Source organism: Phyllostomus discolor, chromosome 4 (assembly GCF_004126475.2).
Source record: "Phyllostomus discolor isolate MPI-MPIP mPhyDis1 chromosome 4, mPhyDis1.pri.v3, whole genome shotgun sequence".
NCBI classification, from domain to species: Eukaryota; Metazoa; Chordata; class Mammalia; order Chiroptera; family Phyllostomidae; genus Phyllostomus; species Phyllostomus discolor.
Window position 1 is genome coordinate 164,691,047 of NC_040906.2, and position 11,517 is coordinate 164,702,563.

General features: G+C 39.3%; 1 protein-coding gene across 4 annotated transcripts in view; it reads right to left on the reverse strand.

The window, feature by feature from the left end:
- ATG5 (autophagy related 5) overlaps positions 1 to 9,293 on the reverse strand; it is a 120,694-nt gene extending 111,401 nt beyond the window's left edge. The window contains exons 1-2 of one of the 4 annotated variants that reach the window (XM_036024534.1): positions 9,019 to 9,293; positions 2,038 to 2,203 (exon numbers count right to left, since the gene is read on the reverse strand). In XM_036024534.1, coding sequence (XP_035880427.1) covers positions 2,038 to 2,145 — 108 coding nt within the window. In that variant the 5' untranslated portion in view covers positions 2,146 to 2,203; positions 9,019 to 9,293. Of the gene's footprint in view, positions 1 to 2,037; positions 2,204 to 2,773; positions 2,798 to 9,018 lie in introns of those variants that run through there. The other 3 variants (XM_028509566.2, XM_036024532.1, XM_036024533.1) reach the window with 3 other exon arrangements.
- Between the last annotated feature and the right edge of the window lie 2,224 nt (positions 9,294 to 11,517).

Consider the following 11,517-nt stretch of genomic DNA (forward strand, 5'->3'; position numbering starts at 1 on the left):
ATACAGGAGGCAACCGATTGATGTTCTCTCACACAGTGACCTCACAGTGTCATCTGTTTCTCTTTCCCTCCCTCCCTGCCTTTCTTCTTTCTTTCCCTCCCTCCCTTCCTTTTTCTCTCCCCCATCCCTCTCTCTAAAATCAATAAACATATACTCACATGAGGATTAAAAAAATGCCTTTCTAATGGAAACAAAATTCCAGAAGACTCTTTGAATAATAATTACTTAACTTACAAGTTTCGTTGTGAGTGGACATTTTAAAATCTAGTTTCTAAGAAATAAGCTATAAGCATTATAAAAGTAAACTACATTCCCCTCACTTGTCCTTATTGCACCTGAACATGAACAGACTTTTCGCATCATGGTGACAAGGCTGAGCTTTGAGAACATCTGGGAAAGAGGTACAGCGGCTCTCGGGCCATGGTATTTTTACCTCATTTCATCCAGAATCTTTAAAACACTATTGCTATAAACCAAGCAATTAAATATACTTTCAAGCTTAATTTACAACCAAGACATGTGAACTAAAACCATATGGACACTAAAATGCTCACCTATACCTCTAAGACTAATGTTTTTATATATTTTCTTCCTGTATGTATTAACTTACACTTAAGTCAAACTCTGGAGTATGCTACATGATGTTAAACCTTAGTTTTCGTTTAATATTTCTTCAATGCCTGTAACCCCATGTTCTTGAAAAACTTAATCATAATCGCTACTAGTTTCTTTGAAAAATTAGGAAGAATTCATGAAAAAAAAAAAACAATTACCTATTAGGTAAAATGATTCTCTTCCTCCTACCTTTTGCCAATTTCAATTCAATCACACATAGCTATAAACAGCTAGAAAACAACTCACATTCTAGTTCTCACAAGTCTTTTAATACTTAAACAGATTTATAAATAAAGAAGAAAAAATACTGTATTTTTTACTTGAATTTTTTAACTGCAGGAAGTGTGTCAAACACTATATTCTGATTCAAAAGTAGAGAGACTTAAATGATATTATTCCTGCTTTTGCCACTTTGACCAATTAGACACATACATTCCTTTGTTTAGATACTATCAGAAAGCTATGCACGTGTGCGTATCCCTAGTGTGGAAACAAAACATAAATGATGTCCTAACCCGTATCAGAGGAGGAGAGAAGAAAATACATCTAACAAAACTCTTCTAAAATAAACCATGGCCACATTTCGTTTTTAACTACGTAAGTTCTGCTAAAGGCAGGAAAGAAAGCTGGAGATTTCCAGCAGTCTAGCATCCCACAGCTCAGGCAGGTTCAGCAGCATGGCTGCTCCCAAAGAGGCAAGGGAGAAAGCAAAGGGCAAGCTTTACTGAGGTGAAACAAGAGACAGTCCAGCAGTACAAAGAAGCTTCCCACTTTTCGAGATAATCCTGGTAAGCGATGTTTGGTGTACCCAAGACATACACACACCTAAAAAACTCCAAAGACAACCAAGAATGTTTGCCTATTAGGGGATATTCAATAAACAGGCGAGATACTATTATTTCTGACAGATGCTTAAGTTTAGATTGTATATACACTCAGAAAAAGAAGAAAAAAAGAAGCTAAATTGAGAAGATATTTGATATTCTTTTTTGGAACTGATAATACACTAATTCAAACCCACAGGTCTGTATACAGCAATTTATGTTATTAAACAATATATTTTATGTAATACATATTAGCTCACTGACATATGAAAACACACACATATGTTCATAAGTTCACTGATATATCTATATCTAGATAGATATATAGATAGATAGATATATGATAAGAAAGTCAAGAAGGACCAAGAAGTTCTCAACATGTCAATAGTGTTTTTCCCTCTAGGTGGTAAGAACAGAGGTCATTTTAATTTCATTCTTTTTGATGATCTGTGTTCTCTAATTTTCCACAATAAGCATGTACTAATTGTATTTAAAATGTGGGAGGGATAACAGCCTCCAGGCTCTTAGAGCTCTATTTACAAAAAGAACAAACTTATTAGATACCCCACACACTTTCAACTATCAACAACACACTTACATAATATGGCTCTGCCTCCCGTTCAGTTATCTCATCCTGATACAGGGTGAAGCAAGTCGGAATTCGTCCAAACCACACATCTCGAAGCACGTCTTTGTCATCTGTCATTCTTCCAGTGGTTAAAGCAGTACATATAGGCTAAATTCTTTTTTCAACCAAAGCCAAACTGAAAATAAAATTAAGATCATTAATCAGATCCTTGCAAGGACGAATAAACCTGCTCCAAAACAAAGAAAGATTATATTTTAAAAAATGAATGCCAGATCAATACAACTCCTAAATGCAGAGTCATTATTTATTTGAAGGGCTCATAGATGTAACCAATTCAAAATTATGCACACTAATGAACCACAGCCAAAGTGAAACTGGAAATGGATCATTGTCTCAAACCATAACTAAAGCAAACTCTTCACTTATGCCTTATGGTCTTTAAAGCCCAACTACAAAATAATCATCCCCACAATTATCCCTGCCCCATATTATAACCTCTGCCACTCCAAAGAGTTTAGATTCTCTTCTAGGAAAACATACACATGCATCTTATCTTAGGGGAAAAAAAAAAAACCTTTGTGCAAACCTATTTCTATTCTAAATTTCATCATGACCATGATTTGATTCCACCAGTGTTTCCAACCTTATTTACTATACTTCTTTTGAAACCCTCTAGCAAAACTGGCCCCTTAAAGTCTTGCTCTCTGTCCTACCTCGCCCAATGACTAGTATGCTTTTTTCTCACCTGTTCAAATCCTACCAACACTGCAAAACTAGCTCACAATCCCCTGACCCAATGAAACAGTAAAATTCTACTGTGAACACAGAATATTCCCTTTACCACAAATATAGCAATAAATCTGCAGACTGAAATATTCTGGATAAGATAGAAGGACATGGCTTTTGACCTCTGTAAATCTAAGTGACTTCTAGTACTAATATCCTACAACTAAATAACACCACAGTATTTACTGTATGAGTAAGTGCTGAAATAAATACTGCAGGTTCCTGTATACTAAGACTCAACAGCCTTCTACACACATGTGTATTTGTGTGTATATAAGCTTTCTATCTTTCATAGGCTAGATAATTCATGATTTATCACCGTATCCTATAGAAACATTTAAAATAATCATATTAGTTTAGACAAATATCAACTATTAACACTGAATTATTCAAGGAGCTTTTCTCTTCCACTGACCAACGCCAAGTACAACAAGACTGCCATAAAAGTAACTAATCAAAGGAAGAAAAACTCAAGTAAAGTTCTAAATTTGTATGGCTATACTTAAATGCACCTTTGAGGTCAACTGGATACAATGTCATCTACAGGTAAATAAGCTGAGCGAGATGGAAAAATCTGCCCAACAAGAGCACTAGTAAGTCAAACCACGATAAGAACTCTGGTCACGTGAACTGAGTCCAGTGCTCCTTCTAGCACACCAGTGTTTTAACTTCTTTAAAATATATCCATAAACAAAACCGAACTCTTGAGAGGCACAATGATGTGGGGGTTCAAAACACAGAATATGAAGCTAGATCACTGGGACTCAAAACCTAGCTCCACCACTTACTATGTGACCTCAAGTAAGTCACTTCTCTCAGTTTTCTCACCTGTAAAATGGGAATAATGGCACTTATCACATAAAATATATAAAAATTGAATTAATACATGTAAAGTGCTTAGAGCAATGTCTATAATACTATAAAGCGTAACTATCATCATAACTTACAGAACCAACAAAAGTATGTCTCAAAAGATGTTTAAAATTCATAAAGATGTCAAAAACTAAGAATAATCAAAAGCATTATATAATATAAGCAGGAATTATAAAAGTAAAGGAAAATAACTAAAAATTATGCATTGAGCATTGCATAAATAATCCTCAACATAAAGTCTATAAATATTTGATCATTTGATATGCCCAGCTCTGTGGCAGATGCTGAAGGCATACAAGTGATAATAATGGTGATAACAGTAACTTTTTTGAAAGTTTAGGCATTGCTCAGAAGGTAATATATCTAAATCTATTAAATGCACCATGCATGTTCATGTCCTTCCCATGGCTTTGCTCATGCTGGACATTCCTTACCCTAAAGTAGCCCTCTCCACTGCATCCTTCCAACTGAGACAGCCTCCAGGACCAAGCACAAATGCCCTTTCTTCAATGACTCCGGCAGAACCCGTTTCCTCACCGCACCTTTACTTTCCTCTACTACAGCACTTACAACCTTACAGGAGAGATTTTTTATCTCTGATTTCCAATGTCATATTCTCTCCATCATACCATAATGGTGGTCAATGTGCCTTCCAACCCTAACATGCTCACAGTTATAATGAAATGTTACTTTCAGAGACCTTTCATAAGGAAAGAGGGAAGACAAAAAGTAAAATATTAATATATCCTACAGTGTTCAGGGAAGAATTTTAAAAGATATGGCAATGAAAGAATAGGTAGAATACGGACAGGCAAAAAGAAGATGACAAATATTACACTCAGGGCAAACTAACACTGACAAAGGCAGGAAATGAGCAGAAGTGGTATGTGTGTGAACCCTTCAGGAAGCTCTGGGTTGGGGAAGTAGATAATAAAAAAGCTGACATTGTGAAAGTCTTCATATCACATGGAGATCCTGGGCAAATCACTTTACTAAGCCTCAATTTCCTTTCCTGTAAAATTCACCAAGCTATTCTGGAAAAAAAATCTAAAAAGTGTTTAATGATGTACTGGACACCTACTAAGTGCTGAGCAATAAGAGAAATAATTTTTTTCTTCTTTTATTTTAGGTTTTATTTATTTATTTTTAGAGAGAAGGGAGGGGAGGGAGAAAGAAAGGGAGAGAAACACCAATGCATGGTTGCCTCTCATGTTGTCCCCTACTGGGGACCCGGCCCACAACCCAGGCATGTGCCCTGACTGGGAGTCCAACCAATGACCCTCTGCTTCACAAGCCCATGCTCAATCCACTGGCCACAGCAGCTAGGACAAGAAATAATTCTTTAGTGTCAAATCTGTAAATGTAAACTGAGCCTAGAGCATAAAGCACACCAAATGGAATATTGTGTGTTCTAAACTTCATCCAATAAGCCTAGGGAGCTTGTGAAGTTTTAAAATAAAATAAAAACAACTGGTAGCAGTGAACAAAAGGAGATCCCAAGTCATATATAACACAGCCAGGAAGCGATTTCAGCAACTAAGGCATGTAATAATGAGTGCCTGACCTAAACTGGTTACAGTGGAATGAGAGACAGATATGAGGTCTTTCCGAAGAAGAATGACTACAAGTTGGTGAAACTGGCTGAGGGACAAAGAACAGGACAGGGAAGATTTCAATGCTGACAGCAGGCAACACAGCAAGGTAAGTAGTTAAGGGGGTTTGAATCAGATCAACATGGGTTAAACCCTGACTTCCACCTACCAGCAGTGTGTCCTTGGACAACAAATCTCACATATCTGAACCTCCTATCTGTAAACTAAAGATAATTCTCATTTCAGAGGGCTCTTGGGTGTTTACAACCTGTAACCACTCAGTAAATAGTATATGCATTTAATATAGGGTTTCTTTGTGCTTCCATGGCCCCTCTGCTTGAACATCCTTTCCCTCTTCTTTTGTCAAATTCTTAATCCTCTTTTAAGAGTCAGTTTAATATCAGCTCCTTGGGAAGCTTTCCACTAAGCAACCTCCAATCTAATTACTTCTATAATAGCATGTTATAAGCATGCATTACAGAAATGTTTTTCTTATCTGTCTCTTGCCTCTCCCCACACTGGAGTGAGAGTTCCCTGACAGCAGAAACTGGATACCCTTGCATCCACAGTATCAGCATAATTAGTACATAGTAGGCTCTAGAATTTCCGTTGAACTGGAAAATATACATACACACACACACACACACACACACGTATATATATCCAAATTAACTAGCTACTTAAGAAACTTTTCCAACTAAATGCTTTTCCAAATCAGTAAAATCACACTTTAAATTCACCATATTTCATAATTTTAGAAAAATACTCTCCCATCTCACACAAACACCACACTGTCATCATCACGCATCCATGAAGGCAATGTTCTGGAAGCACAGAAATCCCAATCCATGATTCAGTCTACTAGAAGTAAGGTTCTTGAGGAGCTACTTCTTGATTGCTGTATTCTCTACATCTAATTCAGGGCATGGAACAGAGCAGGTGCCCAACCAACAACAAATAGCATAAAGAATATGACAAAAATATGATGTACAATTAACAGTCCTTTTCATACTACAAACCAATAAAGGCTAACCAATTATTTCCTGATGCTGTTTTGCTGACAAAATCCCCAACTACCTAGAAATTACTTAAAATATCAAATGCCTACTAGTAGTACACCTGTAAACATCTAAAAATAATTTATGCTTGCTGATCTCCCTTTAAATTCAGGAATACTAACCTCAAAAGTGGGCCCTTGCCCTGACCAGTGTGGTTCTCAGTTGGTTTAGCAATGTCCTGCAAAACGAAAGGTCACCAGTTTGATTCTTGGTCAGGGCACATGTCTGGGCTGTGGCCCAGTCCCCAGTTGGGGTGTATGCAAGAGGCAACCAATCAATGTTCCTCTTTTTCTCCCCCTCTTCCCTTCTCTCTAAAAATAAGTAAGTAAAATCTTTTTTTTTTTTTTTAAAGTGGGCCCTGAGTACTGCCAGGATTCCTACATTTTCCTCTAATCCATTTATTCTCCCATTGTCCTAGATCACCATTTCATATCTTCTCCTCAAATTTTTCTTCACATCTCCTTCCTCACTCTCTCAGCTAAGGCCTGGGCCTCTATTTCCTTTTATCTTATAACTACAGATCAGTGGTTCTCAACAGAGTTTTAATGAACAGCTCCACCCTACCCTGGGGCATACATAGTTGAAAAAAATTTCATCTATATCCAAATGTTGAAGGCCCCAGGGCTCAGCCTTTGACCCACACCTTTGGAACTTTCTCCCGACTTTACATATCACTAATCCATGAACAATTTCCACATTTATTTCTTCAGCTCGGACTTCTCTTCTGAATTCCAGTTTCATATATACTACTCCGTATTCACATTTCATTTAAAAATTTAGCATGTTGCAAAACCAAATGACTTCAGATGGTTCTCCCTCCTATTACTCTGTGGTCTTCCCCAAATCACTAAGTGATAACTCTGTTCGTTAGTGGATCAGGCTCTAAACTTTGGAGTCATCCTTGACCCTCTCTTCACATCTGATGGCTCTAGGTTAGACACAAGTCAAAAAAAAATCTGCCATTTCCCACAACCTTCATTATTAGCACTGATCCAAGTCACTCTGACCTTTAACCTGGATAAATGCAACAGCCTACAAATGGGTCTTATTTCTGCCCTTGCTACAGACAGACAACCTAACAATCAGAAAGATCCTTTCAAATTCAAGTCAGATCTGTCTATTCTCAAAGTAAAAAGAGTTCTTACAGAGTCCTACAAGGCCATATATGACTTTGCCCCCTTCTGATTTGATTACAGTCATACTCAGTACTCGTGGGCTTCAGAACTCGTCAAACCCTGTATTCGTCGCATTTTGACGAGAAAAAAATGTTCAGTACTCAGTGCTTGCTCAGGACTTGACACACCTGTCAGAACTTGTATGAGTCATGACGCTGCCCCACAAGAGAAAATGCCTCGTAGTTTGGTACTCATCGGTTTTGACCTCATCCCAAGCTCCAGAATGAACTCAGGATGAGTACCAAGGTACTCTAGCTATTTCTTTCCCCTATTGCGCACTCAGCTCCAGCCACACTAACTGGTATACTCCTACCTCAGGGACTTTGTGGTTGCTTTGATGGCTCTTTCCACCACATCCATATTGCACCCTTCTTTCCCACTTTTAGGTCTCTGCTCAAATAGCATCTCTCCTAAGGCTACCACTGCAATTTCCTGTGCACTCCACTAGCATTCCCCTTCATTGATTTATTTTCTTCTCTCTAGCACTTCTCAGCACCTACTATATATTTTAATTAATTTGTACACCATCTTCCCCCCCTTACCCCCAGGGTGAACTTCACGATGGCAGGGATTTTTATTTTGTTCATTGTTCCATTTTGTTTATGTTTTGTTCAGTGCCTGGTACATAACAGGACTCGGTATTTGTTAATAAGGATAACCTACACTTTAAGTGTATACATTATTCTAAAAACTTATATCCATGTTATAAATACTATTCTGCTCATTTCCCCCAATTTTAACTAGCACAACTTTGAGGATCAAAGCACATGTTTACATCTAGTGCAAAATTCTAAAATATCCCTCCCTTAACTACTACCCTCAGCCTATCTTTACTTTCAAATTCAAAATTCAACCAATGCCCTCTACAGAAATCACAAATAATTCAGTTCAGAATAAAGTACCCCCAGTCCCCCAAACTGAGATTTTCCAAGTGACTTCTGAAAGACCTCGAAGTTCAGTGCTATATGATAGTCTCAGGATTCTGATTCTTGGTGAAGACCTGCGGTGCCTCCCCACTCTTCAGAAAAATCTGGAACCAATCCAGTTTCCCTAGATTCCTCAAGTTCAGGTATGACTTAAAAATAACCCAAAATATAGTTAAAGTACCTAAAAACAGCACTAAATATTATTAAAATGAGACTGAATGAATACCGTTAAGATAAACTGGAAGAAATGCCCACCGAATTCAGACAGCATGAACTGCCTGTAAAATAACTGATTTAAATATCCACAAAAAAAATGCTTGTTCTGAACTAAACTCTAGAGCCTGGGCTTCCTACCTTAGTTGAGGAACAGACGTATTCCCCAAGAGAGACCGCACAGGCTACACCCTCCGGCCAGCCTTCAGGATCCAGGGGCGACGTCTGCCCAGCCCCACCTCCTTCACCCGCCACCACCGCCCAGGGGAGCGCTCCTCTAGCCCACACCTGCCTGGCACCTCCCCAACCCTCCCTCCTTCGTGCATTTCCTCATTCTGTTGGGGACACACACATACAAACACCCTACCAGAAACACCGGCTCCTCCTCCGGCCTGCCCCACTGGTGAAGAGGATGGGGCGCCCGGCTGTGGACGGGCGGTGGCGCAGGGCTTGACACACTGTCCCGCAGAGACCGGAGAGCCAAGAGTCCCCAGGGCCCGCGCAGCCGCAGACCGCACCAGCGCGCTGGTGGGAGCCAAGCCCGGCTGCACTTCCGCCCTCCGCTATCCAGCACACAGAAGCCGCAGCGCCGCGGAGCCCTGGAAGCCCACCCCAACTCCAGTACGGCGCCCGGAGATGACGTCAGAGGACCCCACGTGGTCCGCACTTTGCCCCCAGAGTTCTATCCAACCTCGCGAGGAGGCAGGAGCCATGCTTGAGCATGCGCAGACGGAGTGGAGTAGCTTCAGTGTGGCAAGTTCACAACTTACACCTTTTAAGAGATTCTGGCGCCTTTCGCGTAGTCATCGGTGTTTGGGGAGGTTAATATAACAGTTCTGTACAAGCAGAGAGTTTTAAAAATACTCAGACATTGCCTTCATGGAGCTTGATTGAAGCATTCCTCTCCTGGCCTCGCAGAATAATTTGAATAAAACTTTGGTTTTCAAAGCGTATTTATATCCATCGATACAGCCTTCTTTCACACTTTGCATACACCACTTATTCTTCATGACTCAGTTCAGGTGTTGGAACAATTCCCCTAATCCACCCAGTTTGGGTTAGGTGCTCTTCAGTTTCCTCATTTTTTTGAATCCCCCATGCCAGCATTCAATAAATGTTTAAATAAACTAAGCTGAATATGAGCTTTCTTCCATGATTCCTATGACTTTCACGTTAGGAACCAAATTCTTCCTCAGAGCTTAAGTAGAAAGTAGTGATTTCCTTTCCTACTTCATCAGTTTCAAAATTAGCAGCAAGGAACGTTGAACGTGATTGAGGTACACTGCTATTTGCAGGGTGGGAGTCCAGCAGCCGACCGGCAGTCAAAGGCCTCCAACAGGACTGCATTCTGTCTCGAAGCCAGTTTTGTGATCTGGGGATCGTGGGGAAGGCATTGCTGCTTCCACTCCCTGCGAAGTATTGTATTCCCCGGACAAAATCACATTTGTGTTCTTCTATCTTTTATTCTTACTTTTATGACTGCTCTCAAACGACACTAGACTGGAAGCTCTTAAAAAGCAGAGTTGAATTTCTACATATGAAAGGCTGCAGACTGGAGCTCTACAGGCCAGAACTGGACTACTGTGTGACACAGTAGTAATGTACTCAAACCTACTGTGCCATACATAGTATGATATTATGCACATACTAGTTTAAGCTTCGATTCTAGTTGCCCAAAATGAGAGTTCCATGCTCCATAGGTGATCCACATCAGAAAGACCACACTCCAGAAGCAGTATCACAATGTCTTCTGTTATCGCTATCTTGATCCACACCTCATGGTTTGCTGATTAGCATACTTAATGTCAGAGATGGGTTTTTATTTTTGTCTTGCTCAAAAGTATGATAAATGTTAGGAATGGGATTTCATTTATTAATTTAGCAGTATTTAAGATATGTGGATAGACTAAAATATTTTAGACATTCTTACCACCCTTGATGAACAGAGTAGAGGAATTCATGAAGCCTGCAGCTCAGTCCCTAAGTTTTCTTGACCTCTATAAATGCTACAAAATTCAGCCTCAAGAACGATGTTACATCTGCCTTAAGAGAAGGTTTCTTGCAAAAAAACAGTGAGAGCACCTTAAAGGGCAGAGTTGGAGGGTCTCATCAAGCTTACAGAGCTGGTTGTATTAACTGTTTTGTTCGATAAATGCCTATGTGTATCACAATTTGGTTTAAGATTAGCTTCCACTATAACCTCATATCCAGATTATGGGGAAGTAATTAATCCTCACTCACCTCGAGTTTTTTGTGCCTATGGTTATCTATTGAAAAAAGTTGAGAGTTATACATGATGAAGTTAGTCTCAGTCAGTTAGCAAAATTGGCAGATGTACAGTTGGTCCTGAACAACACAACTGTTAAGGGTGCCAGCTCCTGAGCAGTCGAAAATCCACATAAAACTTTTGACTCTGCCCCAAAACTTAACTACTAATAGCCTACTCTTGACTGAAAGCCTTACAGATAACATGAATAATTCACCGATACATGTTTTGTATGTTACATGTATAAAATGCCATATTCTTACAATAAAGTAAGCAGAGAAAAGAAAATGTTAAGCAAATCATAACAAGGAGAAAATACATTTACAGTATTTGTTGAAAAAAAATTCTTCTATAAGTGGACCCACCACAATTCAAAGTTGTGTTGTTCAAAGGTCAACTGTATTCTCTTTGCCCCTTAAAATGTTTTTAAAATTTGAAAAAAAAAATTAAATGGTAACATATTTCACAAAATTCAGATTTCTGGCTTACCCTGGAATCCAACAATCCTGGGCCTGCATGACCGCATAGCAACTATGTGCTGGAGTAGAGAAGCAGCTGCCCCCTTTTAGGCTGGCATGCTCTGTGCAGTTTACTACTGTC